This window comes from Gossypium raimondii, chromosome 4 (assembly GCF_025698545.1).
Source record: "Gossypium raimondii isolate GPD5lz chromosome 4, ASM2569854v1, whole genome shotgun sequence".
Taxonomy (NCBI): domain Eukaryota; kingdom Viridiplantae; phylum Streptophyta; class Magnoliopsida; order Malvales; family Malvaceae; genus Gossypium; species Gossypium raimondii.
This window is the reverse complement of record NC_068568.1, coordinates 32,858,239-32,876,917: the sequence shown is the minus strand read 5'-3', so window position 1 is coordinate 32,876,917 and position 18,679 is coordinate 32,858,239. Positions and strand designations below refer to the sequence as shown.

The window sequence follows — 18,679 nt, the reverse complement described above, 5'->3', positions numbered from 1 at the left end:
GAAAAAAACAAAGGAAAAAAGAAAAGAAATGGGAGAAGGAGGAGCACCACCGTGCCCGTCGTACCGCTGGGCAGCAAGGCATCGTCGACAAAAGCAGTGGAAGAGGGTTGAACGGGGAAGAAAGAAAGAAAGAAAAGAGAAGAAAGAAATAAGGAGAAAAAAAGAAAGAAGAAGGAAGAAAAAAGAAAAAATTATTTAACAGTTGGGTCAAATTGACCCGACCCGACCCGCACCGGACCCGATTCGCCCAGTAGACCAGTGCCCAGCAGACTAGCAGATTAGGCCCAAACAGCAGGCCCAAAAAAAACTGATGCAACAAAAAAAAACAAGCAGCAACCCATTCCAAAGAAAGGCCCAAGAATAAGCAAGAAGAGTCCAACAGCCCCAGGCCCAACGCAGATGTGAGCCAACCCAATGAGACCCATAGCACCAGGCTGTTTACCAAAGCAACCCAACAGCCAATCCAAAAAAAAAAGAGAAAAAAAAAAGGAAGAAAAAGGAGAAGAGACCATTCATCAAGCCCATAACTTTGGGCTTTTGGTAAATTCTTAATCTTTTAATTTAAATACTTGAATATTATCCCATTTTAATTCAATTAGCATTTTCATGGTATTCATGAAATATTATTTTGCTTATTTCATTTTATAATTTTAAATTTAAATGATTTCATTTTTTAGAATAGAAAAATCATTTTAATGCATAAGGCAACGAACCGATTTAATATTAAGTCATAGAATTCATCGCTATGTTGGTGAATATCGATGGCTCGTGTTAAATACGGGACGCCCTTTTAAAAAAAACCCAAAAATATTCAAAAATTCTCGTGATTTTTTTTAAAAAATAATAAAAAAAATTTTTCTCTTGTTCTAATAGAATCACGATTAAATATTAAATTGAATCGATTTGATGCTAATTCGATGATTTCATCGCTATGTTCAGTGAATATCACCGGTTCGTGTTAAATACGATACGTCTTTAAGAAAAAATTGAAAAATTAGTGTTTTCAAAAAAAAATTCATGTTTCAAAAATCTTCGTGTTTTCAAAAATTTTGGTGTTTCTAAAATTTTCATGTTTTCAACAATTCCCGTGTTTCACAAATTTTTGTGTTTTCAAAAATTATTATCGTGTTTCAATCGGATCATGATTAAATATTAAATTGAACTCGTATTTTTAAAATTAAGACAACGCGCGCTTAACGAGATACCAATTTTGGGCGTCCCAAAAGTGCTAATATCTTCCTCGCGCGTAACCGACTCCCGAACTCTAATTTTCTCTAGATTTTAACGTAGACCCAAAATTACCTTTTTTAGAAAAGTTTGAAAATAAATTTTTCTTCTAAAAAGAGAATTTTGTAGGTGTCCGATCACACCTAAAGAAAAATGATCGGTGGCGACTCTTCTTTCGCAAAAGAAAAAATCGAGACTCTGTTTTCAAATTTTCTATAGTCAATTCGACTAGCGCCCGTGCCTAGAATTTTTAGGTCGCTACAGGAAGCTTGTGTAAGTTTCCTTGTTTCTTGAGCGTGTGAAGCGGATGGGACTTGAATCTAGGAAATAGTTTCTTTCTTATAAATTAGAACAATCAATATTAAGCCTTTCATGTATTCTCATTGAACCCCAAAGAAGACCTGAAAATTATGTGCAGATACACAAAGGGTACAACTTCAAGTCCTGAGAGTTTACATAAGAAGAGACACCTTCCCATCAAAGGGCCGTTGAAAGAGGAGTTCACATTTCCTGCCTGTTCAGCCCCATTCAACAGTTGTCGTGCCTCTACCATTGTTGAGGTTGTGCAGTTCAAAATGATCTTGTGTTTTTGTTACTTTGTAGTTTTCAATTGTCCTCATCGTCTCATTATACTTTTGCTATTAATTTAATACATATGCAGGTTAGTAAAGGTCCCTTCTTAGTTGCTTATTATGGAGGGACGTCTGAAGGAGCACCTGATGTCAAAATTTGGCTGCAGACTATGGTTCCAAGGCCCCTTCCACTTTCTACATGTGCTTCTTACTAGCGTATTGGTGGTTTGATGCTATTTGGATTATTTTAAGAATTTTTATGTGTTTACAAAAATTTGGCAGGGTGGCCGCTGGTATACACCTATTGTTATGGATGAAGAACCTAATGTTCCAATGTGGAACCCTGTACTATTTAAGCTTCCATCAGATGAGTTGTTATTATTCTATAAAGTAGGCCTGGATGTTCAAAAGTAATTCTCTAAGCTTCAGTTTCTGTTTTTGCTTGCATACATGTTTACATAAGTTTGTTAACACCGCTAAGTTAACTCATTTTATTGCATTATCAAGATCTAGATGAGCTTTATAGGATTTTCCCTGCATGGGTTGGTGTGAATCCTTGCCATGCCATGCCATGACAGATCTGCTGAAAATTAGCAACTGAAGCTAAAAGTTTGGCTGGTCGGAGCCCAGAGGAAAGAAATACTTAAAGTTTAGGTCTCCTACATGGTGAAGTGGATAACATATAAGTGACTTGCTCGTGTGATTTAGTTGACCAGAAATATTCAAATATAATGCTATAATTTAGATTCTGTAACAAAAATGCTCTTTTGTTGAAGATTTTAGTTGTTGTTGAATTGTTAGTCCTCCAACTTTTGAACATTTAAGATTCAATTTTGAGTAGTGTAGCATTGAAATCGCTGGTTTTTTTGTTTCTGAAATATAATTTGACATTCTTCACTTCAGGTATCAATATTCTACAGCACATGTCATCATGATATGTAACTTTAGTCGCAAGCAATGAATCATTTGCAACATTTTCTTGCCTTTTTCTCACTGTTGGCTTAGTAAAATCCAGGTGGAGTGGCTGCATGAAACGATCATATGATAAAGGTGTTACTTGGACACAAAGAGAGCAGCTTCCTCCAGGCATATTAGGACCATCTAAGAACAAGGTCTGATTATTATGGCTATAAGTATGACCTACATTCCAATTTACTGTGGTATGAAAAACTCTTACGTGTTCCATTCCCTCATCTGCAGCCTCTGTTGTTGCGGAATGGGAATTTGCTGTTTGGATCATCGGTGGAGAGTTGGAATTCTTGGGGGGCCTGGGCCGAGGTTGTAATGAGGATTTCAACTACATTAGCAGTTAAGAGTCCTTATTATGTATTGACAAGTTTTGTATATGGCATGGAACAGGTGACGCCGGATTCTGGAAGAACCTGGAAGAAATATGGCCCTATATATGTTAAAAGCCAAGTCCTCAGTGTGATTCAACCAGTTCCTTACCTAACTGCAAAAGGGCACTTGCGTCTTTTAATGCGATCTTTTAACAACATTAGTAGAGTTTGTATGGCAGAATCATTTGATGGTGGACAGGGTTGGGGTTATGCCATACCTACTGAACTTCCCAACCCAAACTCAGGTTGGTATTAATGGAAAATTTGAACCATTCTGATTTCGATTGTTTACAAAATACCTTTAACATTGTTGATCAGGTATCGACGGGGTGAAGCTGAGAGACGGTCGTCTGTTACTTGCTTATAATACAATCTCAAGGGGTGTACTTAAAGTTTCCCTATCCAAAGATGATGGTGATTCATGGCAGGACAGCTTGACATTGGAAGAAACTCAAGGAATGGAATTCTCATATCCTGCTGTTATCCAGGCTAGTGATGGCTTAGTTCACATCACTTACACTTATAACAGGACCCAGATTAAGGTAACTGAGTAATTGATTCCCTTTTTTCATTTTCGCTAGAAGTATAATATTTCCATTATAATTTTCTATTAACTTTGCCTGAAATCTGTCTTTGCAGCATGTTGTTGTTCAACCGAATTGACCAAGTGGTTTATTTATACCCTCCGTCAGTCAGAAAAAACCAATGGTTTAGTTAGAGCCCTGGGTATAACCATTTTACAGCTACCTGGATCCCCCTTTTTCATCATTCAAATATCTGTGCTAGTGCCACAGCTTTTGATGGAAAATTGTGATGTAAAAAATAAGTGCTTGTTTTGACAGGCTTTGTGCAGATCCAATGGCAACAGCATCATTTGAATGCTTTCAAATGTAGGGTGATATCAGTTTGGTTTCATCAAGTTTTTTTGGATTTTTTGAATTGTTGATCATAATTAGCTTAGTTCTCTGTTTTTTTTTTTCATTTTTTTATTTGTTTTAATAAAATAAACATTATTTTATGGCTTTTGAATATTATTTGACAAAATTTTGAAGTCTTTTTCATAAATATTTTTAAATATATATATTCAAGAAATTTTAAATTATTTCACTATTTTAAATATAAAATATTTACTTTTATATGATAAAATTAAAATTAATTATACGTTGAATAAAATAATAAAATTCGGTAAGCAATAAAATACGAGTGTCTTTTGGCAAAAAAGAAAAATTTCATGCTACAAGTAATTTTTTTGTCTGCTTTTAATATACTGAATTAGCAATAAATAATTTTAATTGGTAATATTTAACCACTCACATATCTTGTTTTAAGAAAATAAAAAAATTTCTTATTTTGAAATATATATATATATATTTTATATTTTACTCATTCCTATATTATTATACTAATAACCAAATGGGATGTGAAAATAAATGTGCTTACAGATTTGGTTCAAAGGGTGTACTAGTAAGTCCCATTCCCTTCCAAAATCATTGTTTCTCTAGAAGCAACCACTTGATTTTCACACCAAAAGCTTCTCCATATTCAAAATCTGATTCAGATTCTGTTAGAATTTTAAATAATATATAATATAAAATTAAAAATGTAAATCAGGATTTATCATGTCAAATCATCAAGAATAAATAAATAACAGAACTAGATGCAGAAGCGTACCTGAATCCATGGATTCCTTGAAATTTTTTGGATCTTGGGGTTTTGATCTTCCAAATTAGCACACAAGAAATTTAGAGAATATTTACTCTATCTTTCCTGATTATTTATAATCTTGTCATATTAGTTCTAATTCCTAATTAGCCCATCATTAATTAGAATTTGATTAGAACTCAATTACTAGAGTATCTACACATATTTGACCCATACTTTATTTAATAATTAAAGCCCAATAAAACTTTAACCAAATTAGATCACTTTTAATTTGGGTTAACCTATCATGATAGTAAATAATAATATTTAGTTACCCTTATTATATATGTTATGTCCATATTTTCTAACAATCTCCCACTTGGACCACATATATTTACTAATTACTCTATAATTACATGTCATTATATAACCTTATGAGCTAAAATTTTACTATCATATCCAAAAGGTATTTCGAACAATCTCGTCCATTAATTATGTTAACATAGAACCAAGGTGACTGTCATTACATATATTGTAACTAAATCCATCCCTAATCACGTATATTAACACAACAAGATGACATAGATCAAGTATGGATGTGTAGCATGGAAATTACATACAATATGACCTAAACATGTCTATTTCCAAGTGGTCTTTCTTAAACCTTAGTGAGATCAAACCTTACCAAAATCAGAATGTGAATAAACCAAATAAATTTTATTTCTGCAGAAAAAAACTTAATATCCATAAACTGAAATAACTAAAAATGTGTCTATAACATAAAAGCATTTAAAAATACAAACTCCCACTAAAATCAAATATCCTTAAATGACATTACACCCATACGAGCAATGTGCTCTTATAAAACCTTAAGTGTAGTCCCTTAGTAAACAGATCCGCAATCATGGAGTTTGTCCTAATATGCTTTATAGGCACCTAACCACTCTGAACTTTTACTTTAACAACCAGGAACTTAAAGTCTATGTGTTTTAACTTTGATGTGCTCCTGTTGCTATTGGAATAAAAGACTGCTATTTGTTTTCACAATTTGCACCTTAGTGACAAAATCTTGTATCTATATTCCATCAAAACCGGAGTCTGTATACCTGATGATCTCTAACTGATTAGACCTTCGATATGTGAGCATGTAATCTTTTGTTTTTTGAAAATAACTTATAACCCTCTTAGATGTTATCCAATGGTCCAAACCAGGGTTGTTTAAAATATCTGCCTAACATCCCAACAGTGTACATAATATTCCAATGTATACAAATCTGAACATACATTAGACTTCCCACTGCTAAAATGTAAAAAATCTTATGCATTTTTGTAATCTCAAAATCATTCTTAGGGCATTGATTGAGACTATACTTATTATTGAAAAGCAGTATGCCTTAACATATAAAACCAAATATAGAACCTTACTCCCACTAAACTTATGGTGTATACAATTATTGACAAAATTCATCTCTCAACCGGATGAGATAATCATTTAGTAAAATTTGTAATACTATTGACGAGAAGTATGCTTAAACCAATAGATGAAGTTCTTTAATTTGCAAATAATTAACCTTGCATCATCAGACACAAAGTTTTCTAGTTACACTATATAAATGTATGATCAATGTTACCATTGAGAAACCGTTAACTTAATATTCATCTGGTGCAACTTAAGGTCAAAATATTCCACTAAAGTCATTATAACCTTTCCTCTAGTGGACTTTTTTAATGACATTCATTCTTGAGGTTGTTGAGTTTGTTCTTCTGGAATAATTACCTTATCTTGAATAAGGATTTGTTCAACATTGTCTTATTGAGATTCTAGATTCACTTATTAATCAATGATAGGTATGAAAACCTAAACATCATCAAAAGTGATAGTAGGAACTGAATTAGAATTCAATTCCTCCTTAAAAGCAATGTCTCTAACCTTATTTCTCCCTCCAAACTCAACATCCTAAAAGAATGTTGCAATTCTCATCTCAAAAATATTCCTAATTGTGGGATCATAAAACTCATAGCCCTTAGATTGCTCAGAATTTCCTTAACCCTTATACTTTATAGACATCAAAGAAGTCAGAAATGATGTCATTTCAACTTTATCGTTTTTAGCAAAATGTTTCTCAATTTCGTCAAGGAAACCTTGGCTTGAGTAATCTTTTCAGATTCTGTGTCCCTAAACGCTTCTGAAATGTTGTGCTTCATGATCATTAGGCTCATGCAATTTGAATGATCCTACCTCTCAAAATCCCTTTTAACATAAGGGGTGTTTTTCGCAGTAAGAGGTGCGGGTTGTTCTTCCCTTAGTGTAATGTCTATGTTCATATAGCCAAGTACTATAAGTAAATGCCTTTTCCATTCATTGAAATTAGTCCCGTTAAGTATGGGTATAGAATTTATATTAGCCGATATTGTGGTAGTAGAAGATGAATTAGCTGAATATAGAACAAAAAATAAATAAAAATAAGCTCACATCAATATTCATAAATAAACAATAAATTTAGGATAATGACTAATCCCATCTCAAGATACCAAACACAAAATTAATAACAAATCTTTGGACAAGAATATTAACGATGGCGAGACTCTTATTGTAGTAATCAAACATTGACAATAAATTATGTCAAACAATGAATTGATCTTTCGACTAACATATTGCTCACATAAAGTACCTTATAATTGTCACACATTTATCACAACAGATGTCGTTGAAATTCTACCAAATATTAACTTACCTTTGGGTCAATTAATAAACGCATCAATAATAAAACATATAATCATCTTGATATTTTAAATAAACTAATCTACACAAAAGAGGTCACTTTGGCGACATTTTGTTTTAACTAATCTATTTAAAATATTAAACATCCTTAATTAAAACCTAAAGCTAAAATTTGAATTTATTTGTTTCAAAATATTTCTTTTAATTTCATCTTTCAATCAAATTAAAAGATAATAGTATATATATGTATATATATTTATCCCAAAACAACATACAATGATGTTGGCAAATATAATAATAGTTGAATAAATCATAAACCATAAATAACCTCACATAAGACTTCAAATTTAAACCAAAATAATTTGAATAAAGGTAAACCTCATCACAAGATATCGGACACTCCATTAATATTTTATCTTTGGACAAAATATTAACTTGTAAGTGATATATTGGTGTAATAATCGAACATTGACAATAAGAACATGTTGAACCATAAAATATTCTTTTGGGTCAATTTATTGCTCACATGTAAAATCGAATAACATCACATGTTTATTACCATAATTGCACATGTAATATTATTAACCTTCATTTGGGCTGATCAATATTAACATAACTTAAGTTACATGCACACAACCTTTTATATTTTAAAACAAAATAATTTATACAAAAAAATCACTTTGGTGACTTATTGCTTCAATTAAGTTATTTTAATATATTTATAAACATATCAATATTTAAATTTAAAATTTACCCAATAGTCAAATGTTAAAACTATTTTTTATTGCTTTATAAACTCCAAAATAACCCAAAATAAGGTTGTCTTAATAATACAATAAAAACCGAAAACTTTAATCTTTGACTTCTTTTTTAGTTCCAAAATCACATATATCAAAACCAAATAGAATAATATAGTGGTTTAAAGCCAAATAATTAACAAACACATGTATTCATAATTTCGCATGAACAAAAACACCAAAGCAATTCACGCGTATGCATGTATCCATAATTAAATAGAAAACTTACCTTGAATTTACCATGTAAATCCAAAGTTGTATTTATGATTAAACAAATATTCACATGAATACTTGGAAAATATTTTCAAGCCAATAAATCTGAAAAACAAAATCATAATAGTTGGCATATCCCACAATTCATATAATAAACCATATCATCATAATTTAACCAAATATTTGGAATCATAAGATGCCAAAACCTAAGATTATAAAACCAAACATAAAACCAAATTATTTAAATATGTATATAGTTGACATGAATTTGCACCAAAGCACCCGTAAAATTGAATATATAACCATAGCAAATAATAATAACAATAATAATAATAATAATAATAATAATAATAATAATAACTTTAACTATATCCATCAAAACATAATTTCACCAATTAAACTATAAAAGATATCTTATTGAATAATGGTTATAAGCACATATTCACACAAACTATAATAATGTATTAATCCTCAAAATCATTGATATATATAATATATACACACAATTATAATAATAGAAAATAATATTGACTTGCCTTACATATTTCATGTAAACTCAAATTTATATTAATGATAAGATTAAAGATATTATCATAAAACTTCTTTATACGCACAAATACTTCAAAAATCCATAACCACCAAATATAAAAGAATCCCAAATTGTATAAAAGCCTTCATATGCTAACTACTTATGAAAATTCATAGCCACTATATAACAATATAACAAAACCCAAATCTATTATTCCTAATACTCAAACATAAATTTCAAAGATATTACCATAGATAATCAAAATTAAAAATTGATTCTAAGAGTTGAACACATATTATTGCAATTGAAGAATAACAATCAAACCAATTTTCATGAAATCAAGAATGCATGATTCTTAGTTTTGGAAATTCTAGAAGAATAAGTTCACTTAATTCCTCATTATCGAATAACAATGAAAGAAGATTGAAGCATAATTGAATCTAGAGAATCAAATAATAATAATTGAAGTTGTATGAATACTCAAAATATATATGCTGCGATCTCTTTAAAATATATAATAATCGACTAAAGAAAAAAAAAACATGCATTAAAAAAATCTGATTCTTTTTTTGTTTTATTACAAAGAATATATAACACAAGCAAAGCTTTTATATATATACACGCAAATCGCATTAAAAAAAATCAAAGTAATACTGCTGAAACATTAATAACTGAACCTTAATTGCACAAATCAATAAACAGTGCATTAAAGCACCAAAGAATTCTGATATAAATAAGCGAAGTTATGCCAAAAAAAAAAGTACAATCAACAGAATTTACCAAACTTTAGTGCAAGCGTAGATTAATATATAATCGTAAACAGGGATCTAATCGCACACTTTTTTTAATATAAATAATTAAATTGAAAATTAAACCCTAATTAACATAAATCCAAAAGATTTAACATGTATGATAAAAAAAACCAAATCCAAATATCAAATCCATAAAATTTGAAAAAGAAAAAAAAAACCAAATCAACTAAAAAATAATAAAGAATCAATTCGTTCTCAATGATTTAACATGACGAGGCTCGGATGCCACTTGTTAAAATTTTAAATAATAACTAATATAAAATTAGAACTGTAAATCAGGATCTATTATGTTAAATCATCAAGAATAAATAAATAATAGAACTAGATGCGGAAGCGTACTTGAATCCATGTATTCCTTGAAAATTTTTAGATCCTGGGGTTTTGATCTTCCAAATTAGCACATAATAAATTTAGAGAATATTTGCTCTCTCTTTCTTAATGATGGGATATTAGAAAAGATATATTGTATGTAATTTGGGGACCATAACTCTAATATTATAACCTTGTCATATTAGTTCTAATTCCTAATTAGCTCATCATTAATTAGACTTTGATTAGAACTCAATTACTAGAGTATCTACACATATTTGACACATACTTTATTTAATAATTAAAGCCCAATAAAACTTTAACCAAATTAAATTATTTTTAATTTGGGTTAACCTATGATAGTAAATAATAATATGTACGTACCCTTATTATATATGTGATGTTCACATTTTTTAATATCATCGTCACCTACTTTTAGCATATTAGAACACGAGGCGAATTCTGTTGAGATAGTAATATCCCAAGAAAGCCGTTGTTTCACCTTCCTTTGGGTTTAGGAACAGTAGTCGTCATTGGTATTCATAGACCACTTTGGAACCTACTTCAGATCACTATGAGGTAGGGGCTATTGTTAGACCACACACTGTAATGAGTTCAAAACCTATATGCAGCAAAAATGGCTTAGGACCTAAAATAAAGACATACTCCACAAAATGGTAGGCTGGCCTACAATATAAAATCCAAAGAGGTTTCAACCCAAACAAATGGGAATAGGCTCAAGAGTCTTACACATCTTCATTCCAAGCTCAGAGAGCTTTTACATGTGTCACCCTCCTTGCTTCTCCATGAAATAATAAAAGAAGCTCAGTCCTACTAGCTCTGGCAGCTCAATCACTATGCAAAACGAAGCTTCTAATGTCGTTAAAGATGCAAAGAAAACAAACTAATCAATGAGGAACGACAGATAAATCCGAGCGGAGACCTGGTCAACTTTGAGCAAACCCTCAAAGTTCTCCAAATACCAAAGGCTTAAACTTTGAGCAAACCCTCAAAGTTCTCCAAATACCAAAGGCTTAGGTATTGACCAAGCATCAGAATGTACCTGGAAGTACAAACTCTGGTGCCCTCTTAACATATTTTCTACTTTGTACCTCCTGGAGCTTCAATAATTAATTTTCTAACTATTCGTCACAAATATACCTCAACAATGTAACATATATATGTTTTAAATAAATAACATGTGCATAGCATGAGTCTAAAACTATGTATCTTTCTATATATGTAAACCTTGAGAACTACATTCCTTTCTTTTATAATACTAATAATAACGGATACGATTACACGATTAGTTTCCTCTTTTAATAAGACCAGAAATTTGGTTTTGATAGTAGGTTTTAGTTCTTTGATCATCTATAGATTCAAATCTATTCATTTATGTTATGATGAGTAAAAATTACACAGTCGAGTTAAAACAGAAAATCAGAGTGATGAATCCCCGACACACGAGGATTAAAATTTTAATATCTCGTATTTTTAAGGCTCGTGGGTTACACAGCTTGCATGCTGAAACCCCACATACACGATAATAAATAAGCAGCTAGTAAGGTTTCAGAGCTAAGCTAAGTTCTTGTGGTCCAAATACTAAGGTTTCGATCCTTAGGGAAATGCTGCTCAAGATCTGGGATTCTAGATCCTGACTTAACCAGAAGGTGGTGCACTGCTCACATGCTATTGTACTTAAAAATGTCTGACCCCCAGTGGAGAAGCTCAGCCAATATATAATTTCTATTATAATGCGTGAAATCAGATCAGTCATCATCGGGCTCCGCAGAAAAGTCGGGTTCCTCTGGTTTTTGCAATTTAGGCATCTCAACATCTTTGATTTTTTGAGCTCCTCTCCTAGTGTTTGCTGCAAACCTCGATGCTAATATTGTGACTCCAAGGTTCAGTTTTGCCTGAGAAGGATTGGAGCCTACGATGAAATTCTTCTCTTTCTCCTGCCCCGTCTCATCATCCTCTTTCTCATCCAAAGACAGTGATTCTGTCATCAGACTGTTCTCCATCATCCTCCTTTTGTACCGATGCCAAGCAGCCTGTATGAAGCAGGCTGCCCATGTCCTCCAATGGTGGGAGTAAAACCGGAAGGTATGCTGTAATTTCTTGCTATGAAGCCGTCTAAATTGGTTTGCTACGAACTTGAGATCTTCAGCACGTAGTGCAAATGCTTCAACCTCAACTAAAGCTCTGACTGTTCTTGTTGAAGAGGGTAAGTTCAGGGTGGATTTTGGTAGCAAAGCCCATGCAAGCAGTTCCTCTCCACAAAAATCTCCAGGTCTCAACACAATTGAGTTGAAGAAACCAGTTCGACCACCATTTGTTGTAGAACTCTCTAATCTACCTCTAATAATGAAAAGCATCTCTGTCACAGGGTCACCCTCACGAACAAGATAAGTACCCTCAGTGCTCAAGGACGATACTAGGCGTTCACATATTGCATCAAGCAGCTGATCATCCATTTGGGAGAAGAAAGGGACCTACAAATGAGAACAACTTCAATGAAACTAATTATCATTTAATAAAGAAATGTCACACAGAAGATTACACAATTCTTATGTATAAACACATTAATGTTTTAGAGTCAAATCTAATATAAATGTCCGCAGCAACATTATTGAGGCTGACATATTAACGTTTGAAGGAAGATTAAACCATTAGAAGGAATTCTTGCAAAATGTAGAGTGCGCATGGGTTCTAATTCCACCTAAGAGACGGGTTCCAAGGAAAGACTGTATGGCTAATGAGGTGGATAACCTATGTTAAAACAGAAGAGGCTGGTTTTTAAATTGATAATTATATGACATAAAATACAACATGGACAATCTCCCATCAAGACTGCTTTTCAAGTAGAAACATCTATAATGTAAGTGAATAAGGCTGGTTTGAAACTCAAAAAGAAATTCGTATGGGAAAGCTGCATACACGTCGAACAAGGTCCAAGCATAAGTGGCGTTGAATATCACGACGAAGATCAGCAGGTAAGCCATGCAAGATGGCTTCTTCATTAACTCCCCGAGTTGCAAGCCATTTATACTGAACAAAACGTCTAACACGATGTCTTAAATCTTCAGGGAGTTGGCGATGGCTCATCCACTCCTCAGTGTCCCTTCGCTTAAGTCTCCATTCCTCTAGTCTTACTGTGAGGGATTGCAAATAAGTCTGTATCAGAAAAACAAATGTAAACTATCAGACTGTATAAAGAACAAACAGAAATAATTGTTTCAATGATGATAAAATGAAGCTTAATGTAGGATATTCTGAACTACAAGAAACTAGATAGGAATACACCCTCTCTTCCTATTTCATTGTTTCCAATTGGGGGAAGAAAGAAGATATGAATTGCTAAAAAAGACAACTGAAGAAAGATAGTCCCACGAGGTCAAGACAATTTTGACAGAAGAAACTAAGTAATGGAGAGATAAAAAACACAAAAATCCATTCATGAGCACAGCACCAGGATGATAGACAACATATACCACTTCATTTGAGTTACTAGAAACAGTATATGAAATTTGATTTCGTAAGGCAAAACTTAAGGATGCAAACTTTTTATACCTGCATGTTGCCAATCAAGTGGGCAAACAGAACAAGACCCAGGATAGAAATAAGTATAGCAAATAGGGTCTCCCCAATAAAAGTGCTTGTTGACAAATTCTGGCCATATGAACTGAGACAATAAGAAAATAATGTATTAACATTAGCAAACACAAGAAACTCATTGAATGGCACATGCTATCTTATTAGATCAGCTAAACCAATACTTTTTGTAAAGCAATTTCCTGTAAAAAATATAGAAAAAGGTGCAAATGCTCTACGAACCTTAAGTAGCATTTCATGATATTAGGCATTAAATAACTGACATAATATGGAATGACAAGTTGCTGGTCATCATCAGTTTAAATTTCAATATAGTAACTAGATCCTACAGTATGCCTGTCTTCTACTTCTAAGAGGCACATAAAAAATGCAATCTATTTATTTTGAATGCCATCTATTCCAAATTAGCATAGAGAAACATAAAATTGATCAGTAGACATCTCAGATACACATCTTAAGGGGAAGGTTTACATCTTTGTGTCTACTATTCCAAGAATAGTATCTCATCAAGCACAATGATAAAAGTGGATAATGCAACATCACAGGCAATATATCGAGGGGACCACTGAAATTGACATAATTTCCTTGATGTGCTACAAATGTCTTTGAGATCGAGTAGCTTCAGAGTCATTAAGCAGGTTCCCTTCTAAAGCCAAATGCATATTGCAATATGCCTCCTGCCTCAACATGGTCAGCACAGTCCTGTTAGCCTTCAAAAATGCTAACTGGCTGTTCCCATGGGCTTGTGTTTCTTTTCTCAAACAATTTGCTGAAACGGCTCAAATTTTTGGTGCTAAAACTAGAAAGGGAACAAAGGGGGAAGCTGTGGAAGGGGGATTTTCATGGAACTTGTCTCCATATCTTTCCATCAAAATTCGGCTAGAATCACAAATATATAGTCCAGTGTATAACTCTTATACTTTGCAGTGATGCAAGGTAATAGACCAAATAGAGAGACAGAAAGAAGGTTTCGAGGAAGAAAGCTGAACTGAATAAATTATGTTTAGCAAGGTATTTCCAATCCCAAATTCATAGATGAACCATGACATTTTCCTTATGGCCATACAAACGAGCATGTTATCATAACAAGTAGATGATGTGAAAATAATTTCAAAATAGAACACTTACTAGCATCACTAATTTTTCAACTATTTTGGTGGAAAAGATTAAATTAGTTAAAGATACTTTCACAATGGCTTTAGGACATAACCTTGCCAGAAAATAGAAGCCTTTCTTTGAGTTCTTATGGGCAAATTTATCAGTCCAACAACTCAAACATTTCTCATGAGTGTTTCGGAATGGAAGGAATTACCATTTTTACCTTGCATAATCGCTTTATGGCTCACTGCATCTTTAAAGGCAAAAACAGTTTGCTGCCAATAAAAATAAACATGCAATTCTACAGAGCTGAACTTCCATATAAGTGCAACAACCATGCAGCAATTGCATCATAACAGTCATTTGATTGCACTTAAAGCATATCTGACTAGACTCTCACAATATTGTCATAATATCACACACAATGTGGTTGGGGAAATTCCATAGAGCTACCGTATTAGGACACAAACTGTAATTTGTAAGCGAAGCAACAAAATCTACTAATCAAACAGTTTGGTTGCACTCATTAGCCACCAGGGGATTACCCAAAAAAATGCAACAGTATATTCAGAGAATAAAGACAAAGCTAATACGAATTTGAAAATCAATATTATTGTCCATAAAATTTAATAAAACCATACCTAAGTTGCTGTAAGCCCCACCATAAGCAATAGAAATACTTCTCAAGAAAGCCCTTTTTGACGACATTCTTTTTTACTGCACTTTCAAATATGCCATACTGGAAATCAATATCATTGTTGGGGTCACATTGCTTGAACACATCTGTGACTTTTGCCCACGTATTGCGATCACTACGGCCAAAAGTGTCGCAATCTAAATAGGACAGGTTACATCTGTGAGGAGGAAATTCCTTTTTGCAAATTTTCTTCCAGCATGAAGTATACCTGTCAACAGAGAGCACATACCATGCTGCCCCTACGACCTACATGAATAGGCATTTTTTTTGTGTAAAAACTAGCAGAGGGTAGGAGGAATTAAATGGCAAGAAAAAACCAGGCAGTCATTGTCAAAGAGAGAAAATATACATGTCGACACGAAAGCAAAGGAAAGGCTAATAATAGAAGTAACAAGGCAACATACATGACTAGCTAACATGTATAAGAGAAGATTGTAGGCAGCACCCGCCCACGCCGTCTTTGTAACCACTCCAGTTGCTTTAATAATTTGAGAACTTAAAGGAAAAATCAAATACAATCTGGGAATGTACTGAATCAGAACAATTAATGCAAGGGCATTGTTTTTATGATCAGTCCGAGGACTTCTTGTTGCTGGAATGATAAACCAGATAACTATCTGCAAAAAAATGATTAAATAAACTGAGATATCATCTTTTTCATCTTTAGTACCAGATGCATTAAACTGAAAATCAGACATGTAACTATTAACCATTTTATCCAAGGATTGGGATGTAGTGACCAGGGTAATTTCAAGATCTAGCATGGTATGTTTTGCAGAGCCTGCCGAGAATTATTACAATAATTAAGAAAAAGGAAACAAGAAAATTATGCTAGAAGACCACAAACTTAATAGTGCTTCAATAAAAGGATAGGGGAATACATGGAATTAACCATGACATTTGAAACCAAGGCAGAAGCACCCAACTTCAAAATATCCTTGAATGGCAAAGGGTTAATTACCATAAATAAATTAAAAAGGGGAGACAACTAAGCTTCTAAACAAATGTAAAATGCACTCACACTCCAAATAAGAAACAAAGTGAGTTAAGAACAACAAAACATTTTACGCTCCATATCTGTTAATTAAGGAAACCAAAATCCTTATCGTCTAGAATAGATGATTACATAACCTCTTCAAAAATGTATGTTTATGCAAAATGAGTAGAAGTATCCATAATATTTTGAAAAAAATGTCATAAGCTAGTTGGTGGATTCTAGACAGCAGTGTGGGAAACCATAAAACCACAATTAAAATCCAAGACATAGTGCTTCAAGTTTGGAATGGGAGTTATTTACAATCTATTTTACTATAGTCACCGTTGAGTTCGTGTGGTAGAGTGGCACAAAATAACAGAGGCAACTAATTTTCTTTTTTCTATCGATGATTAAAGTAGGTAACTAATTTTTATGATAGGCCTTTTCAGAACAAGAGTTGCTTATTAGAACAAATACCTGAGGAAGAGGAAGTGTTGCAATGAAATCAATGAAGAAATCAGATCCAAGATACCTCCGTGCAATCTTCTTAGGGTCCATTACAAGTTCACCCCTTCCAAACAGTCTAGTTGATGAGTTTGGTGCAACATAACCTGTTCTAAATTTTATGATTATGTGCAGCAAATAAAAAATATCGGCAACAGTTCGAAAGCAGGTAACAACAATTCGCAAGTTTGTATCTGTCTTTACGCATGAGGTCTTTGCATCCCCTCCAACGGCAGGTAAATAAAAATACAATGGGTCGATGAAAAGTGCCACCAAACAAGAAATAATGAAAACCCAGTTCCATTGCAATACAATCTCACTGCCAGGATCAAGAATTCTCTTGTACCAAAGTGCATTGTCCTGTGGCAAAACCTTTGACCGTCCGATTTTCCCCATTTCAGGAAGTCTATTTCTTCCTCCATCCATTCCAATCTCCGGTTTTAGCACTGAAGAAAATGAAATCTTGTACCCAGAAGATGACTTTTCAAGGAATGATGGGTCATTCTTTCCCCATGGTGTTTCTTTATGTCGTTTTCCATCAGAGTAGAACCTATAAATAAACAAGTTCCACCACAAATTGGTCAATAAGAAGTATTTCATAACAATTCAGTTTGACAAACCTTTGTTCTCAGTTTTCGTTCATGCTTAGTACAACAATATAGTAAAATCATCTGGAATGTTCATTTATTTCCAAAATTTTCACTTAAATGACCAAGTCCATTCAAAGGATAAGTCTCTTTAGCTTTCTTTTTTAAATGGAATTTATGTTTTACTATGATCTACTCCCGAGAAAACTGAAAACCAAATATAATAATTCCACTTGAATAAAAGTTCTAACTTCAAGCAAAAAGATAACGCCCAAATGTAAAAGTTTCCTTCACTACATTGAACACAGCCAAAATATTTTTCAATAACATTCCTCATTTCAATCTCCTCCAGTGACACCCAAATAAGAAAAATATTACCCAATTCATCCATATCAATTCATAAAGGTCCTAGTTATTATTAAAATTCCAGCTTACTGTAGTCCCTAATGAAAAATCCAAAGCTGCCAGAACTTTCCAAGCTACCAAACAGCACCCTTTTTACAAAAGAAAACTGCCCAGAAATAAATGTTATATGGGAAACAAAGCTAGCAACGAACAGTAAGCATAATAAAAAAATTAGCATACGACTCACCTGACAAGCTTGTCCTTCTTCAACTCCATTACCAGCAAGGAGCAGAAGAAGAAAACGCTGTAAACCCGATCTCCAAAACCCTAAACAAACATACCCCAAAAACAAAACTGAGATTATTAATACTTCTATCTTCCCTTGAATCTGGGGTTTGTTGAAACTGCAAGAAAAAGAAAGCTAATGGGTCATGAGAAAACATAAAGAATTATAAATATTGTTGCTGTGTTTCATGGGTGGAATGGCAAATTGGTAGAGTCACGAGTCGTTCTTTTTGTTTAGATATTCTAACATCTTTGTTTCCTTTTTAATATTTTACTGTTAGATTTTGGACGCTATCGGTTAGGAAGAAAGACGACCGTAAGTCAATAAATACAGGTTGACTACAAACAAAGCAGCCCAGCCCCAAACTCTAAAGTGAAAGTTTCTACATTTTTAAACGTTTTAAGCTTAC

At 33.0% G+C, this 18,679-nt stretch overlaps 2 protein-coding genes across 2 annotated transcripts; one reads left to right on the top strand and one right to left on the bottom strand.

Moving 5' to 3' along the window:
- The first annotated feature begins 1,637 nt into the window (after positions 1 to 1,637).
- Positions 1,638 to 3,979, top strand: LOC105781019 (uncharacterized). The gene is made up of 8 exons (XM_012605582.2): positions 1,638 to 1,792; positions 1,894 to 1,972; positions 2,082 to 2,209; positions 2,815 to 2,911; positions 3,000 to 3,077; positions 3,159 to 3,384; positions 3,458 to 3,681; positions 3,779 to 3,979. The coding sequence occupies exons 1-8, from the start codon at positions 1,638 to 1,640 to the stop codon at positions 3,800 to 3,802; spliced, it is 1,011 nt and encodes a 336-aa protein (XP_012461036.2). The 3' UTR covers positions 3,803 to 3,979.
- A 7,559-nt stretch (positions 3,980 to 11,538) lies between these two features.
- On the bottom strand, positions 11,539 to 18,634 carry LOC105779931 (cyclic nucleotide-gated ion channel 17). Its single transcript, XM_012603950.2, has 7 exons — positions 18,232 to 18,634; positions 17,026 to 17,602; positions 15,977 to 16,189; positions 15,517 to 15,818; positions 13,736 to 13,847; positions 13,103 to 13,339; positions 11,539 to 12,657 (listed from the first exon to the last, which is right to left on the bottom strand). Exons 1-7 carry the CDS (start codon positions 18,258 to 18,260, stop codon positions 11,932 to 11,934), a joined length of 2,196 nt encoding a protein of 731 aa, XP_012459404.1. The 5' UTR covers positions 18,261 to 18,634; the 3' UTR covers positions 11,539 to 11,931.
- Positions 18,635 to 18,679: the final 45 nt, after the last annotated feature.

Bases quoted from the DNA above. Each gene is read 5' to 3' on its own strand.
- LOC105781019 (XM_012605582.2), top strand. From the start codon at position 1,638: ATGTGCAGATACACAAAGGGTACAACTTCAAGTCCTGAGAGTTTACAT. The intron at 2,210-2,814 runs GTAATTCTCTAA...AGTAAAATCCAG, and splicing joins GTAGGCCTGGATGTTCAAAA to GTGGAGTGGCTGCATGAAAC. The intron at 2,912-2,999 runs GTCTGATTATTA...CCTCATCTGCAG, and splicing joins TAGGACCATCTAAGAACAAG to CCTCTGTTGTTGCGGAATGG.
- LOC105779931 (XM_012603950.2), bottom strand. From the start codon at position 18,260: ATGGAGTTGAAGAAGGACAAGCTTGTCAG. The intron at 13,848-15,516 runs GTATGGTTTTAT...TTATTGTCTCAG, and splicing joins TGGGGCTTACAGCAACTTAG to TTCATATGGCCAGAATTTGT. The intron at 13,340-13,735 runs GTATAAAAAGTT...TTTCTGATACAG, and splicing joins ACTTGATTGGCAACATGCAG to ACTTATTTGCAATCCCTCAC.